This window comes from Moschus berezovskii, chromosome 10 (genome assembly GCF_049115385.1).
Source record: "Moschus berezovskii isolate FMDL1 chromosome 10, NW_MosBer_1.0, whole genome shotgun sequence".
In the NCBI taxonomy this organism is placed as follows: Eukaryota; Metazoa; Chordata; class Mammalia; order Artiodactyla; family Moschidae; genus Moschus; species Moschus berezovskii.
Window position 1 is genome coordinate 96590100 of NC_142469.1, and position 27343 is coordinate 96617442.

The 27343-nt window shown below is 39.4% G+C and overlaps 1 protein-coding gene across 13 annotated transcripts in view; it reads right to left on the minus strand.

The window, feature by feature from the left end:
* SYNE1 (spectrin repeat containing nuclear envelope protein 1) overlaps positions 1–27343 on the minus strand; it is a 491794-nt gene that overhangs the window by 392793 nt on the left and 71658 nt on the right. For all 13 annotated transcript variants that reach the window (XM_055433423.2, XM_055433430.2, XM_055433426.2 and 10 more), the window contains exon 3: positions 14117–14178. In XM_055433423.2, coding sequence (XP_055289398.2) covers positions 14117–14178 — 62 coding nt within the window. The remainder of the gene's footprint in view (positions 1–14116; positions 14179–27343) is intronic.

The following is a 27343-nucleotide window of genomic DNA, read 5'->3' on the forward strand; positions in this document are numbered from 1 at the left end:
TAACTACTTGTTGTGAAACGGAAATTTAAGGAATTCTCACATTTTAAAAACTATATAGAAATCATCATTCTGACAGGTGTGAGGTGATATTTCATCATTGTTTTGATTTGCATTTCCTTGATGATTAGAATGTTGAGCATCTTTTCTCGTGCCTGTTGGCAATTCGTATGTCTTCTTAGGGAAACATCTATTCAGATCCTCTGCCCATTTTTCAATCATGTTGTTTTTTGGATATTGAGTTGTATGAATTCTTTGTATATTTTGGATATTAATCCCCTCTCAGATATGTCATTTGCAAGTATCTTCTCCCATTTAGTAGTTGATCTTTTCATTTTGTTGATCATTTCCTTCATTATACAAAAGATTTTTAGTTTGATATGGTCCTGTTTGTTTACTTTTGCTTTTGTCTCCCTTGTCCAAGGAGACATATCAAAAAAAAAAAAAAAATACTAAGAATGATGTCAGTGAGTGGATTGCCTATGTTTTCTTCTAGAAATCTTATGATTTCAAGTTTTACATTTAGGCTTTTAATCCATTTTGTATTTATTTACATGTATGACATGAGAAAGTTGTCCAATTTGATATTTTTACATATAGCTGTCCAGTTTTCTCAAAACTATTTATTGAAGTAGCTGTCATTCTTCCATTGTATATCCTTACTTCCTTTATCATAATTTAATTTCCTATAGAAGTGTGCGTTCATTTATGGGCTCTGTGTGTGTGTGTGTTCAATTGCTAGGTCATGTCCAACTCTTTGCTACCCTGTGGACTGCAGCATGCCAGCCTTCCCTGTCCTTCGCTATCTCCTAGAGTTTGCTCAAATTCATGGGCTGTTTATTCTGTTCTATTAATCTATGTGTCTGTTTTTGTGTCAGTACCATACTGTTTTGATTACTGTAGCTTTGTAGTATAGTTTGAAATCAGAGCGTATGATTGATGCCTCAAGTTTTGTTCTTTCTCAGGATTGTTTGGACTATTCAGAGTCTTTTGTCTTTTAATACACATCCTAGAATTTTATTCTAGTTTGTGCCCATCAAGAGATGAATTAAGATGTGGTAAATATACAATGGAATGTTTCTCAGTCATAAAAAAATAATGATTTTTTTTTCCATTTAGGACAACATGGATGGATCCAGAGAGTATCATGTTGAGTGAAATAAATCACAGAAAGACAGATACTGTATGATTTCGCTTATAAGTGAAATCTAAAAAAAATAAAAACAAAACAAATGAACAAACAACAAAACAGAAACAGATTCAAGATATACAGAACAAACAGGTGGTTGCAAGAAGAAAGGGGGGTTTTGGAAGGAGAAAAATAGGTGAGGGAGCATAGAGGTACAAACTTCTATTTACAAAATAAATGAGTCATAGGTGTGAAATGTACAGTGTGAGGAAAATAGTTGATAACTGTGTAATGTCTTTTTATGGTAACAATAACTAGATTATTGCAGTGATCATTTTGAAATGTATAGAAATACTGAAATAGACACAAATCAGTCATATACATTGGAATAGACACAAATAGGCCCCACTCACACCATGTCCCCCTGTGGCCATGTCCGTGCATTTAATAATATAAAACTTATAGCATTTTACTTTAAATTGCTAAATACATATCTCAAGCTTTAAAATTCGTGATTTCTACATAACTAGCGATGCCAATAAAACTGAACTGGAAAAGACCTAAAGGAAAGTCTGGAGCACAGATAATGCTTCACTCCAGTTGAAACACACATGCTGTCGGGCACGATCAGGCTTGCTGACCATGATGTGTAATCACGGCCTGAGATAGTCCCCAGATGGCCTTCTGTGCAGTATATAAAGACGTCTAAAAAAAAAGGCTGGATCTCAAGGTGTATTTTGTGTACCTCGACACTTCTGTTTACACAAAGGCCTCTCACTTCTAGAGTGAGTGAGACGAATCACTCCTGCCTCTGGTTTACGTGAGTTCCAGGGGGGAGCTATATGAGGCTGAGAAACAGGACATGGGGAGACATCCCATCCCAGGACCAGTCGAGCATGTCCACACGCTCTGCCGGTTATCTGATGGGCAGGAACAATAAACCAAACAACAGGGGCAGAGAGGAGAGTGGGAAGGGAAGTGAGGTTGACCTGCAAATATGGAACAAGTCACCCCCCAACGGCTGGCAAGAAGCCCACCACACAAAACTGCTAAAAACACCGAAACAGCTGGACTAGATGAGTAAAACTGCGATTATAACCACTGACAGGAGCCAGAGAAAATTAATTCAACATCTAAGAGGTTCTGTCATCTTATTCAGAAAATCTAATCAGACATTACCAATATCTCCAGAAACAAAGCGAAGTAATTTTAAAAAATGCTATGCATAATCTGTTTATCCTTCTCTCCCTTGATAACAGCACTATTGTGATTATTTTCCACCTCCGTTTGGCAAAAATGAGAAGAGAGTTCCCATTCTTTACTGCTTCCTATGACAGATAGCATAAGTATTTCCATTTCCTTAATTATTTAATTCAATTTGGAATAAATATCCGAAACGCAGTAACTTTCCCCTCCGGCTTAACTTTTAATCTGCTTGAAAAACTGCTCTTAACAACTTTCACGTGTAATCGTTCTTTTTCATTATATAGTTTAAAAGAAGCATACTCCTCAAGTTATTTGTTTTATTCAGGATGAAGCTGGAGGTATCCTTTACCCATCTCTGTTCATACTCCACAGCTGATCCATCAACAAATTGTTGACTTTATTTTCAAAATTCACCCAGAATCCAGCCATTTCTTACCACCTCCACAGCTATGACCTTGGTCCAAGCCAGTCCTCTCTCACCTGAATGACCCAACAATCTCCTACCTTATCTCCTTCCTTCATCCTGTGTCCTCTTCAGTCTATTCTCAACAGAGGAGCTATTTTCTTTCTCTCCTGTCCATCTCTCCAAATGGGATAAAAGCATCATAGTGAAAGGGTTACTCCTCCTGTTTTGTTCACTGTTGGAGTCTCAGTATCCAAAATCTTGCTGCTGCTGCTGCTAAGTCGCTTCAGTCGTGTCCGACTCAAACATTTAAAAACATTTGTCAAATAAATGTATTAAGAAAAAATATTTCTAAAAGAGGGAACTTTGATAAACATTATCAAAACGTTTGGCAATCTGCATAAACTTTGCTATGTCTACATCTCTGTTATTAACAAGTCATTGTTAATGTTAGTTGCTCAGTCGTGTCCGATTCTTTGCAATCCCATGAACTGTAGCCCTCCAGGCTCCTCTGTCCATGGAATTCTCCAAGCAAGAATATTGGAGTGGGTTGCCATTCCCTTCTCCAGGGGATCTTCCCAACCCAGGGATCGAACCCTGGGCTTCCACATTGCAGACAGATTCTTTACTGTCTGAGCCACTGGGGAAGCCCAAAATGTTGGTTGCTCAGTCATGTCCAACTCTTAATAAATGCCATTTACTTTGAAATGACGATTCTCTTTTAATCTTTTAGTTGCGTATTTGGAAACAATTTATCAGTATGCTTAGGATTACCAAACTAGTTTTACAAAATCAACTAAAGAATTGTTTCTGGGGTGTATTATTACATTTACTTTTTTCTCTTTGCCTCGTTAATCTCCTCATTTTAGTTCATTAATAATCCCACCAAAGTGAGTACAAGAAACCGAAGGATCAAATTTCAATTTTGAACATTTCCATGTTATCTTTTAATACCAGTGGTGGAAAGACAATTGAAGAAGAACAAAAGCAGCCACCAAAGTGATATTTTATGTCTGTGAGGATGTCGATCAAAGTCATTACTAGTATGGGTTATTAAAAAGCATGGAGTGTCAAGTGTTCCTTTTAAAGGAGTCTATGTATTTGACTTAGTCTCAAAATGTGCTCTTAATAGAACCTATTATGGGTTGAACTCTGTGCTCCCTCCATGATACATGGAAGTCTAAACTCCAGGTACCTTGGGATGTGGTCTTATTTGGAAGTGGGATCTTTAGAGAAGTGATCAAGATAAAATGAGGTCACGGGGGGGGGGGTCCTAATCTAATATGACCAATGTCCTTATAGAAAGGGGAGATTTGGACACAGTCTCACACAGGCACGGGGGCAGAGATTGGACTAATGCAGCTGCAAACTAAGGAATCTCATATACTCCAGGCCCCCACCTGAGGCGAAGAAGAGTCAAAGAATCCTGCCCAGAGTCTCAGAGGGCGGCATGGCTGCCTAACCTTGAGGACGGTGAGATAGCAAATTTCTCATTTGAAGGTACCCAGTCTGTTGCACTTGGTTATGGAAAACTCACACAGAATGTAAATAATGCTAATGGTGCTTTTGTTTCCAGCTCATCTGAAAAGCGAGGAGATGCTCGTGACTGAGGTCATCTGAGAGTCAGTACTTACAGTGCTCAGTTCCTATTCTTCACAGCCCCCTAGATCTGAGGCTGGCAGAGGTGGAGTGGGTTGCTTATTGCATCCTGAAAGAGATGCTCCTTTTATAGAAACACTAAACAATGGCTGTTTCAGACCTATCTTTTTTCCCAAAGGACTTAGTGTCAAACCATATATTTATTTCAAAGCCATGTATCATAAAGAATGAACCCAAGGTATTTAAATACAGATATAACATTCTATTCCATTTGGCAAATTTACAGAAAAGTGAAACTATTAACATTTGATAACAGAGTGTCCGTTCCGTTCCGTCGCTCAGTCGTGTCCGACTCTTTGCGACCCCGTGGACTGTAGCCTACCAGGCTTCTCCATCCATGGGATTCTCCAGGCAAGAATACTGGAGTGGGTTACCATTTCCTTCTCCAGGGGATCTTCCCGACCCAGGGATCGAACCCAGGTCTCCCGCATTGGAGGCAGACACTTTAACCTCTGAGCCACCAGGGGTAGTCAATGTTAATTTTAAGATTATTTATACTATCCTTTTCTAATTAAAAGTCAAACTTAGGGGCAGATATTTTTGGAAAACACATCTCTAAACTGGTATCTTTCGGGGCCAACGTGACACTATACAATAGCCTTTGAATCTTGCTTAAAATTTAGAAATTTGCCATGATAGATACATTTCAAAATGTGAAAGAACACATTTATTTAGGTTTTTTTAAATTTATTTTTAATCAGAGGATAACTGCTTTACAATATCGTGCTGGCTTCTGCCATACATTAACATGAATCTGCCATAAGTTTACATATGCCCCTTCCCTTTTAAACCTCCCTCATTCCACCCTTCTAGGTTGTCACAGAGCACCAAGTTGAACTCCCTGTGCTATACAGCAACTTCCCATTATATACGATAATGTGTATGTATATGTAATGATAATGTATATGCTTCAGTGCTACTCTCTCAGTCCTTCCCATCCTCTCCTTCCCCCGCTGTGTCCGAAGTCTGTTCTCTGCATGTGTCTCTATTCCCACTCTGCAAATAGGTTCATCAGTACAGTTTTTCCAGATTCCATATACATGCGTTAATATATGATATCTGTTTTTCTTTGTCTGACTTACTTCACTCTGTACAGCACATTTTAACTGTTGGTTTAAAAAATGTTTTTCATAAATTTGTCTGCTCAGAAAGGTAGACTATTGTGTTAGACCTAAAAAACCTGCATGCAGTCTTCAGGTGGGAATCCCCTCAATTTCAAGTCCACCCCACTCTGTGATTTTCTCTCCCCCATCTCAAACTTGGGCACACCCACATCTTCCTTCCCATCACCACTCTGGCCTCAGAGATGGTGGAAGTATTCTTTATCTCTGTGCAAATATCCACCCTCTACCTATGCTCCAGATTTTCTCCCCACCTTGCCTCCTCAGGAGACTTCTGTCTTAAAATAATCTTGTTGTCTTTCTTTATCAGCCTATCCCCACCAGTTTTGAGCTTCCCCTTCCATAAACACACACTTAGGACCACTCTTTATCGAAACAGCTCTTACCAGACCCTATGTTCTACTTTAGCTAATACTCCTGAACATGTAATACACTCTCAAATCCTAGCATCTTTCCCTCTCATTTACTCATCAATTTGCCAGAGTCGGTTTTCTGCCATGACTTGGTCACTCCCAGTGATGGCTAATGACTTCCGAATTGCCAGATCAAATGGGTCCATCTCTACCAAGTTAATTTCTCCATCTGTGGTTGAACCCGTTAGCTTTCCCCCAAAGTGTCTTACATTCTGTCTTTGTGAATGACCCTAATCATTTGTTCAAGACAGAAATTTAGAAGTCATTCTTGACTCCTTCTCCCCCGACCTTCCCAGGAATGACTCAGTTGTATCAAATCCACCTCTGGATAACACTTTGCAATCTATCCACTTTTCTCCCCACCTCCCCCCAGCACTGTTTCAGTCCAGAGTATCCTCACCTATCATCTGACTCAATGCAAGTTCACTACAACTTCACTTTTACTTGTTTATGTGAGAGGGTGTGGGGAGATGAGAAAGGGGGCGGGAGAGAGAGATGAGAGGGAGAAAAAGGAGGGAGGGAGGGAGACAGCACGAGACCGAGAGAGGGGTTTAGTCCAGCGTGACCGTTTCTTTTTCCTAAGAGTCTTTAATGTGTCCCAGCGCCCATAACATGGCATCCGAACACGTTTAATGGCTGACCTTCAATTGAGTCTCGGTTCTCTCTGTTGCCAGCCCATTTCTGGAACCTGTATTTCCAGGTATTCTGAGCTTCCTCCATTTCCTTTACTGTACCAAGTTCTTTCTTACCCTTCAACTTTTGAAAGCATTAGCTCCTTTACCTATCCAATCTCAAGACATTTCTCAGGTCCCAGATGTTTCTTCCTCCGAAAACCTAATGACCTCCACCAGGTTACTTGAGTGGTTGGTTGCAATTGCCCTGTGCTCCCTAACACCCTTGACTTCCCCACTCCTGGAATTTTCCACACACACATACACACACATGTCTGTAATTGCTGTCTCTTCTGCTACACTGTCAGTTCCATGATAGCATGGACTATAGCTGTTTTTGTTCACCATAGTACCCACAATCCCTAGCACGTAAGAGGTGCTTGAAAAGTATTTGCTAGATGAATAGTTCATCAAATGAAGCATGGGCATATAACACAGTGATTAGTGCCCAAATTTTGTGGTCCTGGGACTGAAATCTAGTTTTCTACCTACTTGTTATATGACCTTGAGCTTATTAACTAACTCTAAGTTTTGGGTTCACAATCTATAAAATGGTGAAAATGATACTTCTATTTGATTGCTGTTGTGAGATTTAAATAAAAGATAAAGCAGCTAAGGCACAGTAATTGGCACATGGTAAGAGTCCAATGAACAGCAGCCCTGGAATTTAGAAAGATATTTAGCAATGAGTAGTGACAGCTAGCGCTGAATCAGGATCTAACTCTGAAAAACTATTACATGAATCAATACTGGGCTAATTAAAAACAAATACCCTACCTTCTTTCACTGACAGAGTAAACAAAACAAAGAGTCAGGTTTCTTCTTAAAAAGGAAGAAAATTATAGGGTCTACATTTAAATATGAAACTCCCTTCCTGGAAAGGAACTACCAGGTATATGAAATAAACAGAATTCACTACCTTTTGTTAACGTTATACCACATTGTATCGACAATTTGTGGTTCACAATGTTTAGCATAATTATAGAAGCATAGATTGTTCAATTTGAAAACAGTGAATATTTTAAAAAACTGATAATTGTATCCACAAGTTTGAACAATCTACAGAAAATTCTCAGGCTTTTTTCTTATTTTTAACAAAACTTTTGTTTTGAGCAAAGCATGGTTTTTGAAAACAGATTGCTCTCTCATTTGCACCCTATCACTTCATACTCTTGTCAAAATATTTATAAAGAACTGTTTCAATTGAATAAAATGTCATCCATGAAAGAGTTTATTCTTTTATTTAATTAGCAGCAATTACTTTACTTATTTGCAACTGAGAAAAGCAGTCTAGAACAAAACTGAAATAAAAAGCCTGCCCAAATTCATGTCCATGAAATATCTTTTGAACATCTCTCAGTGCAGCCAAGACTAAATGACCATAGGACAGAATAGGAAATTTTCTTGCTTCTCAATTCAACATTGCAGCTCTTAAACCTGTCACCACCTGTTTTTGGAAAAGGTCAATTTCTAAAAAAGACTTTGAGAAAACAGTTACAATCGTTTTCTTCCAATTTGTTGAAATATAATTGACACACAAAGGTTTCTGTCTAAATAAGAAGTCTTGTAAATTTTCTTTAAAATAAAAGCTTTATTTATTTTTGTTTAGCTTGCTTAAACAAACTATAAAATTTTGCCTTTAAAGAAGGCACTAAGTAGTAAGACATTATCACAGAATCTAGGGTGAGATGGTATATCATCCTAGGTTGAAACCATAAAAATCCTCATGACTTGTATACAATCTCTCAGGCAATAGAGATCCTTCAAAATATTTACAATTTGCATTCTAGAAAAAAGTTGAAACATTTCTTTTTCCTGCCAATTTAGCACCTTTCTCTTATCTCATTTTTAGAGAACTGGGAACCGAATCAGTCGACACATTGATCTTGAACTTCCCAGTCTCCAGAATTTCAAGAAATAAATTTGCCTTCTTTAAGTCACATAGTCTATGGCCACAGTTGACTAATACCAGGTCTAAGCTGGCTGCATATTTACTGGACAAAGTAAATGAAGACAAACAATACACCAAGCCGGACTCAGTCTGACCCAACAAATTACAAAACACCAGGTCGTTTCAAGGCTGACAGCAATTAGGGCTCCCTCCGTGGAACAGACTGTCAGTTACAGGACAAACCACTGGCCTTCGGTATTTAATAAGTAAGAAGGAAGAGGAAAAGTTGGCTCCTGAATCTCTAGAGGATAAGAAAAGACCCTGAGGCAGATCAAATTGCCTCTCTGTGGTTCCTTCTCTAATGAGAAACATTTTTATTCTAAGTATGGTTTGGGACTTGCTCTATGACTGAAAAGTAGAGGCTAAGGGAGATATCTATATCTTTGAAAAGTAAAACAGATAGCTATGGGAACCTGCCGTATAGCAAAGGGAGATTAGCTCGGTGCTCTGTGACCTAGATGGATGGGGTGTGAGGAACAGGGGAGGAGATCCAAAGGGAGGAGGGTCTATGTAAGCATGTGGTTGATTCACTTCGTTGTACAGCAGAAATTAGCACAACACTGTAAAGTAACTATACCCCAATTTAAAAAAAAATAAGGGAGGAAAAAAAGGTAACTAGGAGCTGAGGACCAAAAATCTAAGAAGCTGCTTTCACAAGAGACTTACTAAGACTCTGGGCATGACACATGCTTCTGTGGAACCCAGGTAACTCAATGTGTGTGTGTCTGTGTGTCTGTACAGGCGTGAGCTGTCCACACCTGGGGTGGCAGACTGACGGACACACTCCAGCATCACACAATGGCTTTGGGAGCAAGCCTTCTCACAGAGACAGCAGGAAAAGTGACGCAATGTCCAGAAAGTGAAAGTGAAAGCTGCTTAGTAGTGTCTAAGTCTTTGCCACCCCATGGACTATACAGTCCATGGGATTCTCTAGGCCAGAATACTGGTGTGGGTAGCCTTTCTCTTCTCCAGGGGATCTTCCCAACCCAAGGACTGAACCCAGGTCTCCCGCATTGCAGGCGGATTCTTTATGGGCTGAGCCACCAGGGAAGCCCTATAATGTCCAGAGGCCAGATCAAAGATATGAACCTGATCCTGCTTCTGTTGCAAGAAAGGCCTTAGTCTCAGAAGCAAGTGAGCGCATTGCATTGGGGAAGGAAGTGTGTGCTCCCACTTAAATTTGGGTGGATATGTAAATGTGATTTCAACCATACTATGAAGCCTAGGATGTATAGGTTGCATTTTTTTTTTTTTTACAAAGAAGGGATACAGAGAGAAATAGAGATGGAAATGGGGATAAAGCAGGGATGGGGGATTGAGATACAGACGGAAGGGAGTTGGGTGGATGTGCAATGGAGGAGATAGGGTGGGAGAGATGGAGGTGACACAGGAATGGGAGCAGGGTGGGAGGATGAGCGAGAAACAAGGCTGGAATAGGAAACTCAGGTAGGACGAAACTCAGATAGGGATAGAGGTGAGCAGAGGGTGGGGACGAGAGAGAGGGGAACAAGGAACCACGGGATCAGCTGCCAAGACAGTCACAGTCATAAACATGCATCTGTAGCTCTCCTAAAACTCCCAAGTGTCAAAGCAGGGTCATAGGATCAGATCTGATTTTCAAAATGTTTTCCAACTATGAGCGAATCAGAAAAAGGAACATACTTTCCAAAGAAGTTGTGGTTTTGGCAAGATACTACGATGTCACTATAGATAAGTTCTGGATAACAAGTATCGGCATCACTGTTTCAGTTGTCAAGAGACAGGAAAACAAATAATAAGTACAGAGGAGAAAACACCACCAACAAAATCTCTATGGCAGTAAGGTTCTAATGGAGCAGTTGCAGAGGCAGCAACTTTCTGGGTCTTTCAAAATGATACCATCAACATAAAATGGTGTAAAGTAGGGAAACCAAGTGGACTTCAGGCTTACATCTGCATTAAAACTTCAGCAGCACCAATGACCCCGGGGTATGATGAAGTTCGCTATAAAATAACCTGGGTTAAGCACCTAGCACAGTGCCAGAAATTAATCGTTGTTTTTTCTCATGTGATTGATGTCTTTACTAGTCTCATAAAGTAAGCAAAGATAAAGACTGTTTGCTGTTGCTGTTTTATTAAGCAAATGGTGCTTAGTGTTGTGCCCAGAGCTATTACGGTTTCTTTTTTTAATGTGAATAACTTGCTTTACAATGTTGTGTTAGCTTCTGCTGTACAACAAAGTGTATCAGTTATATGTATACATATATCCCCTCCTTCCTAAACCTCCCTCCCACCTCACCCTCATGCCATCCCTCGAGGTCACCACGGAGCACCGAGTTGAGCTCGCTGGGCTATACAGCAGCTTCCCACTAGCTATTTTACTTACAGGTGATAGTGTATATACGTCAATCCCAATCTCCCAGTTCACCCATCCCTCCTCCCCCTCCCTGTGTCCACATGTCCGTTTTCTATGTCTGCATTTCTATTCCTGCCTTGCAAATGGGTTCATCTGTACCATTTTTCTAGATTCCACATACATGCATTAATATATAATATTTATTTTTCTGTTTCTGTTACTCTGTATGACCTGTATACTCTAGGTCCATCCACACCTCTACCAATGACTTCAACGTGTTTCTTTTTATGGCTAAGTAATATTCCACTGTGAATTCCAATAATTAGCACGTCTTAAAGATTTCACAGCGTTATTGGGAAGGTGAGATATGAAATAGTATGAAATCGCTTAAGACATGCTGAACTTCTCCACCTGCTGCAGGTTCTGGAGGAGTGATGAGATTTCAGATTATACCAAACCAGAGGCAGGAATAACAGACAAGACAGGGGGATGGTGCTGGGGGATGACTGCCAGGGAAACTGCTTATATTCTGGAGCATTTGCTGGGGCCTGGTTCACTGTTTCACGTGTGGTCAGAAATGACTTTACGAATGAGAAAGGTAGGACTTAGATATTTAGACAGGAAATAGCAGGAGCGAGGTCTCCTAGCAGGACTAAGAAAAAGAATGGAAAAGGATACACACTGGTATTCCAATACCCATTTAACACAAAAATATGCAAAGCAATTTGAAACAATGAAAAAATGGTGATAAAAGTAAAGTAGAAAATGAGCTCCTGGCCTACAATCTCTCCACAAAGGCCTTTGTATACTGTGTGCCATGGCACACATTCTGATTTTAACTTCTTTTTAAGAATTCAGTATGTAAATAAGTATATCCCAGGAATTCTGCTTTAAAATCTCCCAGAAAGATATTCAACTTCATTAAAAAATAAATATGAAAATAATTTAAAACCTTTTCACCACTCACATTTAAAAATACTGCTAATCTTAAAGATTATTAATAGTGTGAGGAAAGAGGCATTCTTATAAGTTCTTGGTTATTTATTAAAATTATAAATGTGCATGTGCTGTGCTGTACTCAGTCATGTCAGATTCTTTGCAACACCATGGACTGTGGCCCTCCAGGCTCCTCTGTCCGTGGAGATTCTCCAGGTAAGAATATTGGAGTGGGTTGCTATGCCCTCCTCCAAGGGATCTTCCCAACCCAGGTACCAAACCCAATTTTCCCATATTGCAGGCGGATTCTTTACCGTCTGAGCCATGAGGGACGCCCATGAATACAGCAGTGGGGAGCCCATCCCTTTTCCAGGGGACCTTCCCAATCTAGTTATCGAACCCAGTTCTCCCATATTGCAGGCAGATTCTTTACTGTCTGAGCCATGAGGGATGCCCATGAATACTAGAGTGGGGAGCCCATCCCTTCTCCAGGATATCTTCCCAATCCAGGAATTGAATAAGGGTCTCCTGCATGGCAGGCAGATTCTTCACCAGCTGAGCTACCAGGGAAGCCCATAAATGTGTATGCTTGTGGACTATCCACCTACTTCTAGAAATTTATTCTAAATAGAAACAAATAACACAAGGGTACAGATATATACATGTCCAAGGGCTTTCACTGTGGTATTTTATATAATATTAACCAATTGGAAACAACCTAAGTAATCATTAATAAGCAACTATTATAGCTAATTTGTAATTATAATTTTATTATATTTATAATAAAAATGTTATTCAGCCATTAAAATGTTTCTATGACTCTGTATCTATTGACATGGGAGGATGTGCTGAGTGAAGTCAAGCATACAGAACAGTATCCTTTAGAGGCATTTACATGATATTGTGCATTGTCCATGTGAAGGGAAACAGTGAACAATACTTCATAATGGTTGCATCAGGATTGTGGGATTTAAGGTGATTTTTACTTTCATTGGGCTTCCCTGGTAGCTTAGACGGTAAAGAGTTCACTGGCAGTGCAGGAGACTCGGGTTCGATCACTGGGTTGGGAAGGTCCCCTGGAGAAGGGAATGGCTACCCATTCCAGTATTCCTACCATTTCACAATATGAAAAAACAATAACTCTATTTTTATTTTGGAAAAGCAAGAATTCTGCAAAAGATGACCAGTCTCTAGTGTAAGTAGTGGCCATGGAGAGATGGCACCCTCCTAAGCCTGAGAAAATGGGCCTCAAAGTCCTTCAATGCCTTGTCACAGGACCGGTTCTGGGTGCAGCCACTGGGCCAGAGAATTCCCATCTTACGAAGAGGTTTTTGGAGATATATCCTAGAAAAGACAATCCTATTGAATCCTGTATCTACACATGTTATGCTAGTCTCCAGTTTTTGCTGAACTGTGAGCTTCCCAAGGCCTGGGAAAGTGTTTTACAATCTTCTTTCCTGTCTCCAAAGCCTAGTGAAGACACACAGTAAGCAGTAAATGTGTACCATACCACTGAAATTAGTTGTTGTGTTTTGCTTCTGAATGATAAAAGAAGCTTTGGGGGAAGTCCCCAGTCAAAAATAGCTCATGTTAGTAGGATTATACCTTGAACACTACAGGCAGCACCTCAGCAAAGATCCTCTAACTGAATACAGAAAATCATTGTATCATCAACATTATTTTTACAAATGCAATGTTTTTTGGTTCACAGTTGTTCATCAGCATTATAAGAGATTAATTTTATTGTAATGTACCTAGCTTGGAATTTGTTTTACATTAGTATTTATGTTCAACATAATTACAATGAATGACTACATAGTCTCCTGACACCACCCAACACCAGTATGCATAACCTCAGAATGATCAGTCTTTGTAGTGTCCTGACCCCACAGCTACTTTTCTATAAAAGCACTTGAGAGGGGAGTCTAGACACCATCACAATCTCTTCAGATAAAATTCTCTGCTCAGGGTAGACCATCCATTGTTTCTTTCTGTTCCAAACAGAAACAAATACAAACAAAAATCTAGCATGAATTCCCCTTCTGGTATGGCACACAGGTTAGTACAGAAGAAAGAAGTGGATGAAATAGTCCATTAGGATTCATGGAACTGAAGTGAAGTAACTGCTCTTTACTCTGGTTATCTGTTGATTATCTAAAGGCAAGGTTAGCAAATGCCACACTTAGGTGACAATCAAGAGTGACAATGATTGTGGTAGTGCTATTTTATACTGTGAATTTAATGATTTATTGGCTCAAACTAAATAAACAAAGAACTCTGTGGAGTTTTCTTTACCTTGGCCAGATGAGAGTTGATCCATTTTGTGAAAGTACGTTTTTGTACTATTTCTTGCTCATCTAGAAGAAAAATAATTATCTGGTTAGATAACAAGTCAGGAAATTGTATCATGAAAAAATTCACAGTCACACAATTCTAGAAATGATTATTATATATAATATATATGCTATATATAAGGCAGATTCTTTACCAACTGAGCTACCAGGGAAGCCCTAATTATCTGTAATAATATATATAGATTATTATATCTTGTAATTCATCTTGCCAATTATTATCTTGAAGGAAAAATCAATAAAGCTCCAAATATATTAAGCAATTTGACAATTTTTTAAAGAAATCATCAGCAAATGCTTTAAAATTTGTGAAATTTTAGCCATATGTTTATTTTTATTCATTTACTGAAAACTCATTGAATAATTAAACTCAGTAAGCTGTTTTTTTAAAAAAAAAAATAGTTCACAGAGACCAACTAACTTCTATGGGATGCAGACAGATAAACAGGACATGGTCTCTACCACAATGACTCTAAAGGTAAATATCCAGAAGACAACATAGGCAGTGTGCTCTTTGGCACTGGTCTTAGTAACATATTTTTAATACTCATCCTCAGGCAAGGGAAGCAAAAGCGAACAAATGGGACTATATCAAACTGAAGAATTTTTGCACAGTGAAGGAAACTATCAACAAAACAAAAAGGCTGTCTACAGAATGGGAGAAGATATTTGCAAATGATGTATCTCGTAAGATGTTAATATCTAAAATATACAAAGAACTCATATCACTCAACATCAAAAAAAAAAATCTAGCTGAAAAGTGTGCTGCTGCTGCTGCTGCTGCTAAGTCACTTCAGTCGTGTCCGACTCTGTGTGACCCCATAGATGGAAGCCCACCAGGCTCCCCTGTCCCTGGGATTCTCCAGGCAAGAACACTGGAGTGGGTTGCCATTGCCTTCTCCAATGTGTGAAAGTGGAAAGTGAAAAGTGAAAGTGAAGTCGCTCAGTCGTGTCCGACCCTTAGCGACCCCATGGACTGCAGCCCACCAGGCTCCTCCATCCGTGGGATTTTCTAGGCAAGAGTACTGGAGTGGCTTGCCAATGCCTTCTCCGTCGAAAAGTGTGCAGAGGATCTGAATACATATTTTTCCAAAGAAGACATATACATGGCCAACAGGTATGTGACAAGATGCTCAACATCACTAATTATCAGGGAAACACAATTCAAACCACAACGAGATATTATCTCACACCTATTATTACAAAAAAAAAACAAACAACAAATAACAAGTGTTGAAGAAAATAACAAGGATGCAGAGAAAACGAAACCCTATGCACTATTAGAAGGAATATAAATTAGTGCAGCTACTATGGAAAACAATATAGAGATTCCTCAAAGAATTTAAAAACAGAACTACTATACAATTCAGTAATTCTGCTCCTGGATGTTTAGAAAATGAAAACACCATTTAGAAAAGATACATGCAGCCCTATATTCACTATGGCATCATTTACAATACCCAAGCTATGGAAACAAGCTAAGTGCCGTAGATGAATGGATAAAAAAACAAAGAACACGATGTAGTATAAATCCATATTTATAAAGTGGAATATTAGTAAGCCATTAAAAAGAATGAAATCTTGTCATCTGCAACAACATGGATGGATCCAGAGGGTATTATGCTAAATGGAATAAGTGAGAAAGAAAAAGATAAATACTGTATGATTTACTTATATCTGAAATCTAAAAATAAAAAAAAATCCTAGATACAGAGAACAAACAGGTGATTGCTTAGAGGCTTTGAGGGGAGGAAAGAACTAGAGTGAGATTAAGAGGTACAAACTTTCAGTTGCAAAATAAATGAGTCACAGGTATGAAATGTACAGGGTGGGGAATATAGTTAATTTCTATGCAATATCTTTGTATGGTGACTGTTGGTAACTAGACTTATCATGGGGATCACTTCAAAGTGCATGGAAATAGTGAATCACTGTGTTGTGTAATAGGAACTATCATAGTATTTATATTTTTCAATTATACTTCAAAAACAAAGAAACTCATAGAACAAGAAATCAGATTTGTGGTTAGCAGAAGTGGTGGTAGGGGGGAAACTGGATGAAGGTGGTCAAAAGGTGCGACTTCCAGTTAAAAGATAAATTAAGTACTTTATTGTTGCTACAACGCAACGAACACCACACTACAGTAATATACAACATGATAAACACAATTGACACTGCTATGTGGTTTTAAGACCATAAATCCTGAGTTCTCATCACAAGGAAAACAATTTTCTTTTTCTATTTCTTTAACTTTGTATCTATATGACATGAGGGATATTCACTAAACTTACTGTGATAATCATTTCATGGTGTGTGTAAGTCAAATCATTACACTCTACACCTTAAACTCATATGGCGCTTCATGTCAATTATGTCTCAATAAAACTGGAAGAAAAAGGTAGGCAAGTCAAAATAGAAAAAAAATTACAATAAAAGTAAATATTTAGAGGTAGAGAGAAATAAGAAAGGGAAAGTATGTAGTGGAGGGTACAGTAATATAATAAGATAGAAGCATCACGGGGACTTCATCCCACTGGGGAGTCTGGGGAACATACTATAGGGTAACCTCCAAAAATTCCCACATCCTAGAGTCCACAACCTTTGTGTGGACAACTGCAGCCAGAACCTGTGAATTGCTTCTAATCAACAGAAGACAGCAAAGGTGATGACATGCCATACCCATGAACGTGTTACTTCATGTAAGACTCCTTGTGAGCTGACTGGAGTAAGAGATTCTTCTTTTCGCTTAAACAACCAAACTGCCAAGATGTGACCAATCCCTGGAGAGGGTCCTGGAGCAGAGAACTGCAGGCTGCCTCTGGAAGTAGTGGGTGAGGGGGGCAGCCTCCAGCCAAGAGCCCGGAAGAAGCTCCATCACACACCAGGAAATGAATTCTGGATGAGTTTGAAAGTGGATTCTTCCTTATTCAGGCTCTGGACGAGAGTGCAGCCCAGCTAGCACCCTGACTGTGGACTCATGAGACCATGAGCAAAGGGCACAGCTATCTGCATGAACTCCTGACCCACAAGAATCTGGAGATAATAAATGAACATTGTTTTAAACTGCTACCAGGCTCCTCCATCCATGGGATTCTCCAGGCAAGAATACTGGAGTGGGTTGCCATGTCCTTCTCCAGGGGATCTTCCCCACCTAGGGATCAAACCCGGGTCTCCCACACTGCAGACAGATGCTTTACCCTCTGAGCCACCAGGGAAGCCCAATATATAAAGAAAAACAGGTCTGCTTCAAGAAGGCTTTAATTAGAGATATAAAGAGATGAAGGCCAGGGAACTTCCCTGGTGGAAGTCCACCTGGTTCCCATTGGCTGGGAGTCAGCCTTCCAATATAGGGGGCATAGGTTCATTTCCTGTTCGGGGAACTAGGATCCCCCATGCCAGTGGCAACTGAACCTACACACTTCAATTACAGAGCCCACATGCTCTGGAGGCCTTGGGCTGCAATGAAAGATGCCACAGCTAAGAACTGATGCAGCCCAAAATATTAAATAAAATAGATAAAATAGTTTTTAAATGATTGAAATGGTAAAACCACTTTCAAGGAAAAGTTGAATTCTACTCTCTACACCATACATCTATTGAGTGTCAACTGTTTGCTATATAAACTGATCGTTATAAGGATCACAGATGAAAAAGATATCACTTCAATTCCTCATCTTTGAAAGGTGATGCTCAAAGAAATGTAACTTCAACTTTCTAAACTAAAAAACAAACAAACAAAAAAACCTTTTGGCTGAAGTCTAAATAAGCTCTAGAGAGGTAGATTTCATCTCTGGAGCTGACCTCTCCTGGACTTCAGGTCAGAATTCTGGACTGCCTGGTAGAATATAGACACCCGAGGACAGTAACTTTGTTCCCAATGCCTACAAATGTGACATATAAATCCTACTGAATGAATGACGAAAATACACAGCAAGTCTTTAAATTTAAAGAAAATTTGGATATATTCGTAAAATTTAAAGAACACCATATATGTAATCACATTAAACATGCACTTTTAACTTTCAAGCACCTACCAGAAACAAACCCAAATAATAATAATGGTCAAGTCTTCCTATGTATCAGGCACTTGTTTCCCTATTTATTTATAGATCACATTATATTTAAATTGATTAATTATTACATCTTGTGTAATAAATATTTCCCAGCTCACTGAACCCTTATAACAAATCTACAAGCAGGAACTACTTTAATGTCCATTTTACAAATAAGAAAACTGGGGGAATTCCCTGGTGATCCAGTTGTTAAAAGTCCACACTTCCATGACAGGCAGCGCAGGTCTGCAAGCCGCTGGTGTGACCAAAAACCAAAAAGAAAGAAAAGCAAAGTACACAGAGGGCAAACATTTTCACCAAGGCCACTCAGTGGCAGTGCCAAGTTTTGTGGGGTGCCAAGACTCCACAAGTTTCTGAAATAGGAAGAGAAAGGGAGGGAGGGAGGGAGGGAAAGGAGCAAGGAGGGAGGAAAAAAGGAGCAGGTTGGAGAGGGAAGATGACGAGGATGCATGCCCACTGCAAAGGCATCATGAAATATCTGGATGGAACAGCAGCATCAGCACGGAGGAGAGATGAGATGAGAAGATTAGGAGGTGGGTGTCCCCCTGACAGGAACAAGCAGTGGGCTCTGCTTCAAGACCAAGTTTTGGTCCAGGTGAAGGTTACTGGGCAGATGCAGCTCAAAATCCCCTCTCCTAGAGCTTGGACTTGATTCCTTTCTAAAAGCCACACTGTAAAGACAAAAAAAAAAAATAACCCACAAAACTAGTTATGAAAATTCTCTAGGTCCTTCAACCCTGCGGCTTCTATCACTGCCTCTGTTTCAATAATAGTTGGTCCTGCAGACCTCAGGGCTTAGAGGGATGTCTACTTAGGAAGGCTGCTGGCTGCACACGGCCCTGGGTAATGTCGTTATGTGTGATAATCCCCCAATCCCACGGCAATATCCCTCTAAAAAATGAGTGAAAAATAAAGACAGCTAGCTCTCATATTCAGCTTCTGTATTTCTTGGCCCCGTCTATATATTTCCTCAGTACTCTGCCACTTCAGGGCAAGATCATGACACGTGCAGACATGGGCCAAATGCAGCAAAGGTGATTACATCTGACGATTCAGAAACTGCCACCTGACTACAGTCAATAGCTTTTTTCCCGATGAGTCATAGTAACAAACACTGGCTGATTTCTCACAACCATGGTTTGTCCTAAGTGACTTGCACACACGCCTGGAAGCCCAGAGACCACAGGAAAAGGTGACCTGGGTTATTGAGAGACTCTGCAATCAATCACGAAAAATTTGCTGCCTAGAAGTGTGTTAACTGTATTTTCATTTTACGATATTAATAAATTTATGCTGTATAAATGTTATGTAAAATTGTGACACAGAACCCAACCATCAGCAGCTGTTAACTAGCATTACTAAATTTTAAAAAAATTAACATAAAACCCAATATCCTCTTAACAGATGGTATCTTTTAAAATGTTAGCAGTAATTAAAATTAGCATATTTCAATATATTTAACAAATTTGTCCATAAGAATTTATTTCTGAGATACACAGCATTGCATTCATGGGTATGCACATAAACATGAACATTTTTATCACAGTTATGAACAATCACAAACAGCAAAATACTGGATTTCTAGGTATATCCATTCTTAATCAATGTCATCTTTAATAGAGAAATACCAAGAAGAAAGACTGTTTAAATAGATAACAGTTGTTAAGTCTGACACTGCCATCTCTGACAAAAACATTAGGGTATCATATATTAATACATTCACAGTTTGTAATAAGTTATGATTAACTTTTTTAGTTTTTGCAGACTCTAATTATACTCTTTGGATGCTTTAATGACAATGATGTCTAAGTCTCCTAAGAGTAAATATGTTAATTTAAAACAAACCAAATATTTAAAATAATATTGTTCTTAATTGCAACTAATAAAGTTTTTTCATCATTTCTGATGCAGATATATCCACCTCAAAAAAGCTGGAAATCAATTTATAAATAGAAATAAGCAGGTTGAATTTCTCAACACAATCAAATGTGGCTATAAAGGAAAAAACAACAAAAAGATATGATGGCAATATAACCATTATCCATTAAATAAAAGCCTCAATTCAGTAATCTAAATTAAAATTTTAGTTGTTTCGGGATCAAAATTACATGATCCAAATTGTTGATTTATAGTTACTAAAATCATCTCTAGTTTTGTTATATAATACAGGTAGGGTCTAAGGTATATCGAATATTTCAACAGAATGAAACAGCTTAACATTACCCAATGTTTAGATTTTAAATTAAACATACACATGAAAAGGGGCTTCCCTGGTATCTCAACTGGGAAAGAATCCATCTGCAACACAGGAGACCTCAGTTCAATTCCTGGGCTGGGAAGATCCACTGGAGATGGGAACGGCTAAACACTCCAGTATTCTGACCTGGAGAATTTCATAGACTGTATAGTGCATGGAGTCACAAAGAGTTGGACATGACTGAGCAACTTTCACTTCACTTTCACTTATACATGAAAAAAATTACAGGACCAGGCTATAGCTGATTACAAAATATGTCCACAAATCCCTGCCACTCTGGTCAGCACACCCTTTGCAACGTGGTTTTGCTGTTCCTCCTATCAGGATAGAGAGACAGCTTCCCCCACCCCAAGGGAGTCTGGCTGGGCTTCCCTGGTGGCTCAGTGGTAAAGAACCCACCTACCAAAGAGGAGATGTGGGACTGATCCCTAGGTCAGGAAGATCCCCTGGAGAAGGAAATGGCAACCCGCTCCAGTATTCTTGCCTGGGAAAACCCATGAACAGAGAAGCCTGGTGGGCTACAGTCCATGGTGTTACAAAAGAGTCAGACACTGCTTAGCAACTCAACAACAACAGGGTCTGGGCTGGGCCTTCAGACTTGCTTTGATCAATAACATGGCTGAAGTGATTTTATCCAACATCAGAGGCTGGGCTTTACAAGGTCTTGAGGATCCATCGTGGCTCTCTATGAACTCTGTCCTGGTGGTGGGACAGCATCCTAGAGGAACAAACACACTTGGAAGAGACCTAAAGCACCCAGGGTGACAGCCAGAACCAGCTGCCAGACACGTGAACACAGGGACTTGCCAGCCCTGCAGATCCTCCTGCTGAATGTAGCCAAGTGAATGTTCCCAGGCACAGTCAACAGAGGAAACGCCTAGCCCACCCACGGGACTAGCAGGAACCATATGTATTATTGCGTTAACTCTCTAAGTCCTGATGGTGGTTTAGCAAAGGCTAATTGAAACAGAAATTGCTACTGGGGGTCAGTGCTGCTTTAAATGAAATAAACAACATGTGGCCTTGGCCTTGGGATGAGGTGGGGAAGGAGGCTGAAGGTCACAAAGAGACTGTTGGTCAAGGCTGAAAGAACAGTGAGGAAACTGCCAACCGGGACTAGAAAGAGAACTACACATATTTTATGCGTTATCCATTCTGTCATTGGAAGTAACTTGAACTTTTGCAACTGGCTAGGGGGATTTTCCTGTAGAAAGCTGTCAATTGACTTTTTTTTAACTGCACATTATAAGGTCCTGGGGTTGTAAAGAGTCAGACATGACTGAGCAACTGAACTGAACTGATAAGGTCCCGGAAGAACAGGAGATGAACCAAAGGAGAAACTATTAAGTTTGCAAACAGAATTTAGAGGAACCATAGAAAGCCTTTGATATGGTGCAGTGGAAAAATTCCTTGTTCTGTCATTGTCAGTCTCTCATGGAATAAGATTTGCAAAGCAAAAAACAGCTTCAGGATAACAGTACATCAAGAATGTGACTGTAAGACCATTGTGAAGAACTTGGAAAGATTTAAAGCAGAGCTTGGTTGATGATCCCAACCAGACAAACCAGCTTCTGAGAAACTTAAGGGCACTGCCAACTGCAGCCTCGCCTGTGATGCAAAGTTTAATTCAGACTTTGGGTTTGGAGGGCACAGGATAAACGCCAAGCAGATTTAGGGAGAGCCAACAAATCTTTTAAGCAAAAATGCCACCCATTGGAACTAAAGGGACCGGATAATTCAAAGTGAGAAGATTTTGGAACCACAAATTTATATGGCTAAGAAGAAGCTAAGAAGACTATCAGCCACAAACATGAGCCACTTCTTATCAAAAAGACAGGGAATGACCCTTGTTCTTAAATGAAAGGGACGGGCCACCTGTGCCTGGCTGGATTTCAGGATAACTTCAGAGCATGATTGCCATCTCCTTTCCACTCTTCCCTTTTCTGAACAGAAGCATCTGTTGCAATGGTCCTTCCGTCTCAAGACTGCATGTAGGATGAATGGGAAGCAGTAACCTCTCTTTTTAGTTTCCAGGCCTAGGGATTGAGAGGAATTGCACCTGAGGAGCCTCACCTGTGTCTGGACCAGATGAAGATCACACGACACTGGAGTTGGAGCTTGCTGACATAATTCAATGACATTTTTGATTTCTTGAGAGGGCATGAGTGCATTCTGATGTAGAAAGAATATAAATCATAGTGACCAGAGCACAGATTTTAAATTATGGACACAAACGCCTCCAGTTCCAAAATACGTCCTCTTTTGCAATGTGGCTTTGTCCTTCGTCCCTTCAAGGGTAGAATTGATTTCCTCTCTCCTTGAATCTGATCTTGCATTGTATTGACTTTGATCAATAATGCAGCATAAATGACTTTACATCATCTGATTCTAGGGCTTAAGAAGTCTTATAGTTTCTATTTTAGCTGTCTTGTATCTCTGTCCTAAAGTCACCAGCAAAGCAAGTGGTCTATATGGGAGGATGAGAGTCCAGGTGGAGAAGAATTGAAATGCCCTATCCAATAGCCAGAACCAACTGCCAGACATGGGGTGAAGCCATCTTGGACCTTCTAGTTTGGCCAACTCTGCAGATGAACACAGGCCAGGTGAAACCAGCAAACTGAGACCTATCTAAGGCTTCAGAGTTGATGCATCTGTTAACTCCTCCTTCCCACACCCCCAAACATACCTGCTTACAAAGTCATCCCAGGAAGAAAGCGTTTCCCCATCACTGTATCTCTAGAAAGTAACCCACTGCCTAGCACATTGTCTCACATATGCACTCCTCAGAAAACCATTCATTTTTAAAGTATAAACTAACCAGCCAACCCACAGATCATGAGAAATGATGAATTATGACTGTGCAAGCCACAAAGTTTTGGAGTGGTTTGTAACACAGCAGAAGCATTTACTTGTGTGACAGACACACACACACACACACACACACACACACACACACACACACACACACACATACACACACAACTTCTTCAGAAGACCCTTCTGTCTTCTGTAATAAAAAGAGTCTAGACTTGCTTGATTGGCTCCATCTGCTGGGTCTTTGGTTTTCTGATCAGATGAGCCATGCAGAGAAAAGAGGCAAGGAACAAGGGCATCCAAAGTTACTCTGCACAAGTTCAGCAAAGACAAAAAGGGACAGAGAAGTAGAGGAGAAGAGAGCTAATGAAAGAGTGAGATTGAGGAAAACGACGAGTATGGGAAATTTTTAAGGATCTTTGCTTCTACTGAGTGCTCTAATCACTGGTTCAATTTTTTTCGAGCACATGTTGGTAAAGATAAATTGCTCTGAAGATTTCTGGAAGTGGAGCTGTATGTCAAATATATGTAAAAGCAGTGACTAGATTAAAAGAGCCCATTTTATTAAAGTTACATTTGCAAAATTTAGTATCATCTCAGTTTAAATCTAAGGCACAACGGATGAGAATAGTATAATTATCTTGTTTCCCAAATTAGAAATTCCTCAGCCTCTACACTATTGACAGTTGGGCAGGATAATTACTTGTTCTGAGAGGCTGTCCCATGCATTATAGGATGTTTAGCAGCATCCTTTGGCTCTACTCATTAGTTGCCAAGAGCACGCCTCTCTCTCCCCACCCAACAAGTTGTGACAATAAAAAACGTCTTCACATTGTCAAAACTCTACTGGGGAAAAATTACCCCAGTTGAGAATCACTGGCCTAAGCTGTGTCCTTTGCATTTATGTGTATGAAGTCACATGAACATTTGAAAATTTTATATTGGTTTCAATTGAATTATTATTGTCCAATTAACTCCACCCAAAAGTCATGGTCATAATGGGTTATTCCCACGGTTTATACATTTATTTAGACAAAAATTAACCCTGAGATATACTTAAGAAATGGCAGAGTGCAGTAAGTCTAGCATATTTGCTAAAAGGATTACATGATTTTTCCAATATGAATACAATATCCTACTATGCCTGTGGTACTAACATTCAAATCTGGAAAATCTGGTCATACGTGATGGGGAGTGGGTGTGTATATATCCTGATATTGTGTTTGATTTATTTAACTTTTCTAAACCTTCTGGTGTGCTGTGATTATTCATAGGGTCGCAAAGAGTCAGACACGACTGAGCAACTGAACTGAACTAAACTGAAACCTTTTAAAGTTTTTTTTTTTTCAGAAATGTAGAAAACAACACAAAATGAAAGGTAATTTTTCAGCTTCAGTTGATTTTTGTTAGTTAAAAATATAGTCTGAAACATTCATTATATCATTTTAATTTTATCACTGTCAGGCAAGGAAAAGCATAGCATATGTCAGTCAGCAATTAGAAAAACATTTAAATATTTAGAGAATTTTCATATATTTGTTTCAGAGGCAGTTACATAAATTTTCCAAGGACCCCTAGGTCAGACAGTGTGCCAGGCAGCAGCCCAGGCAATGGGTTAGTCTCTAAGCACAAGCAACCGGGAAAGGAAATGCATTCTTACCATGAGGAATTTTAATTAGGTATGTATGGAGGTTTGAGGGAGAGAAGGTAACAGATACATCAGCTTTGAACCCTTAAAGAGGCCTCCATTTCAAATATTTTTAGTAAAAATCATTTGGTGGGGAAGAAAAAACCATCAAGAAAGGCTGTTTATAATCTTTGTTTATCCTACTTAATGTTAAAATTCATACTTTCCCTTGCATAAATATTAATGTCTCTGATTACCAAGTGTCATAGTCCCTGATTGGGGATGATACACACTGGGTAGCGTGCCTACCATATTACATTTCTAAACTCCAAAAGATTCTGAATTTGAAAACAACAAAGCTTAGACTTCTGCACAAAGGACCGTACAATGATAGCGATGTATCCTATAGAGGAGTAATGATAATATTAAAGAGAACATAAGCAATAGATATAATAAGAGATTGAAAGCAACAAAATTCATATGGCCATTCATGCTGGGGCTTCCTTCCATATCTTCTAGTTCCAAACAAAGACAATAGATGTGAATAGTTCTGGCAGAAATTTGGTGCCTTTCTCTACCATTTTTCTTCTTCTGTTTGTGGGTATAAACATTGCAGAAGAAGATAATCACATGGCAAATTAATAAAAAATACCTTATAGTTTTACAACTTGAATTTTACTCTTGTTTTCCTGTATACTTCTCATTTAAATTCACACAAGTAGCCTGGCCACACAGACAGAGGAGGTATCATTAGTTCGAAGGAAATAGGCATTGAACCATGGTGGGGTTAAGAAATATGCCAGAAATCTAGAAACTAGAATGTGGGCAAGAAAGTTTCAGAAGCATGGCCAGAGTTTATGAAGACTGACTCCTAATTTTGATCCTCACTGACGGTTTGGTTCATGTATTTAATAAATGTCAGTATGCCCCTCTTGTGTACCAGCATCCACCTCTGACCAACTATGGGTGCAATCAGAGAGGATGGATGTGGCTGTGGTTCCTTACGGTCCAGGAACGAGGACACCATTCAAAAGGAAGTACATCACAGCCCAAGTTCGGTACATACAGCGCAAAGTAAGAACGGGCATGGAATATGCGAGTGGATAAAAAAAGACCACAGTGAAGGAAATTTAAGGCAACATGAATGTGGAAAAAATAAAAGCCAGTCCTTACAGTTTGCAACTAATGGGAAAATTCTGCTTCTATATCTAAGATGTTTCCTGATAAGTGACATATAAAGGAAAGTGACAAAGCAAAGTAAGGACAAGTGATCACGATGAAGCCTTATTTCCAATTAGCACAGGAACTGTGAAAAGACCTTCAAGTTGGCCCTGGATGAACTCCCTACTGTAAAAAGGGGCCTGTCTCCTGGTTTTGCAAGAACATTACCATAACTTTGCAATCTTATCCTGTTGTGAGCGCTTAGCAACACCAGCACAGTAGAAGAAAAGTGAATATTGAAAAATGTCCTGAAGTATTATCTTCAGACAAACACTTTACTTCAACATTAAATTGTACTACTGTTTCAATCAAAACGCAGTGTTTAATTTTGAGTAGGGAATAGTAGTTGACCAAAGTGTTCGTATATTTTACATCTAATATTTAGTCTAGGCTTTTAAAAAAACATATCACTCTCCCAAATATATATGACTTTTCCCCAAGATAGTGCCTTCAAAGTCTGCTTGCTTGTTTTCCATTAAATTACTACCCTTCGGAGAGTCGGATACGACTGAGCAACTGAACTGAACTGAACTGAAGGGTTACAATCACATACTTTGAGACTTTTACTTTAAACACTACTAATTTTATTTTCTTTTCACCCTGTGATCTAAATTTTCTTTTCCTTTTATTTTCAATCTAAGCACAGACACAAACATTTGACACAACCACATTTATCTTCCACTTTATACTGCATGTCTTCTTAAAAAGCCATGCAGAGAGCTACAAGTTTAACGAGAAAATCCCTAAACTTGAAAAGGAGATGAAATGATTTAAAATAGGAGCTGAAAAGAGTAAAATTGAAAAAGAAGATCAAAGCACAGAGTTTGAGGAGCAGATGCTAGAAATTCAACCCCCACATAATGAGCCCTTGGGAAGATGTGCAATTCAGTGTTCAGTCACACACAGAACACCAGATGGTGCTGGGACTTTCTGTTGCTTCCAGACCAGGGTGACACCAGTGACCTTCACCGTAGAGGAAGATTCCCCATCACAGAACCTGTGACCACCCTGCCAGTATCAGGGGCGTCTATGTGAGACAGCAGCTGGTGAGTGTCAAAAGCGGGTTCTGGGTGTCAGCCCAACCTCACATGTTCAAGTCTATTTTTATAGCAAGCTATATTTTTTCCAGTAGTCATGTATGCATGTGAGAGATGGACCATAAAGAAGGCTGAGCGCTGA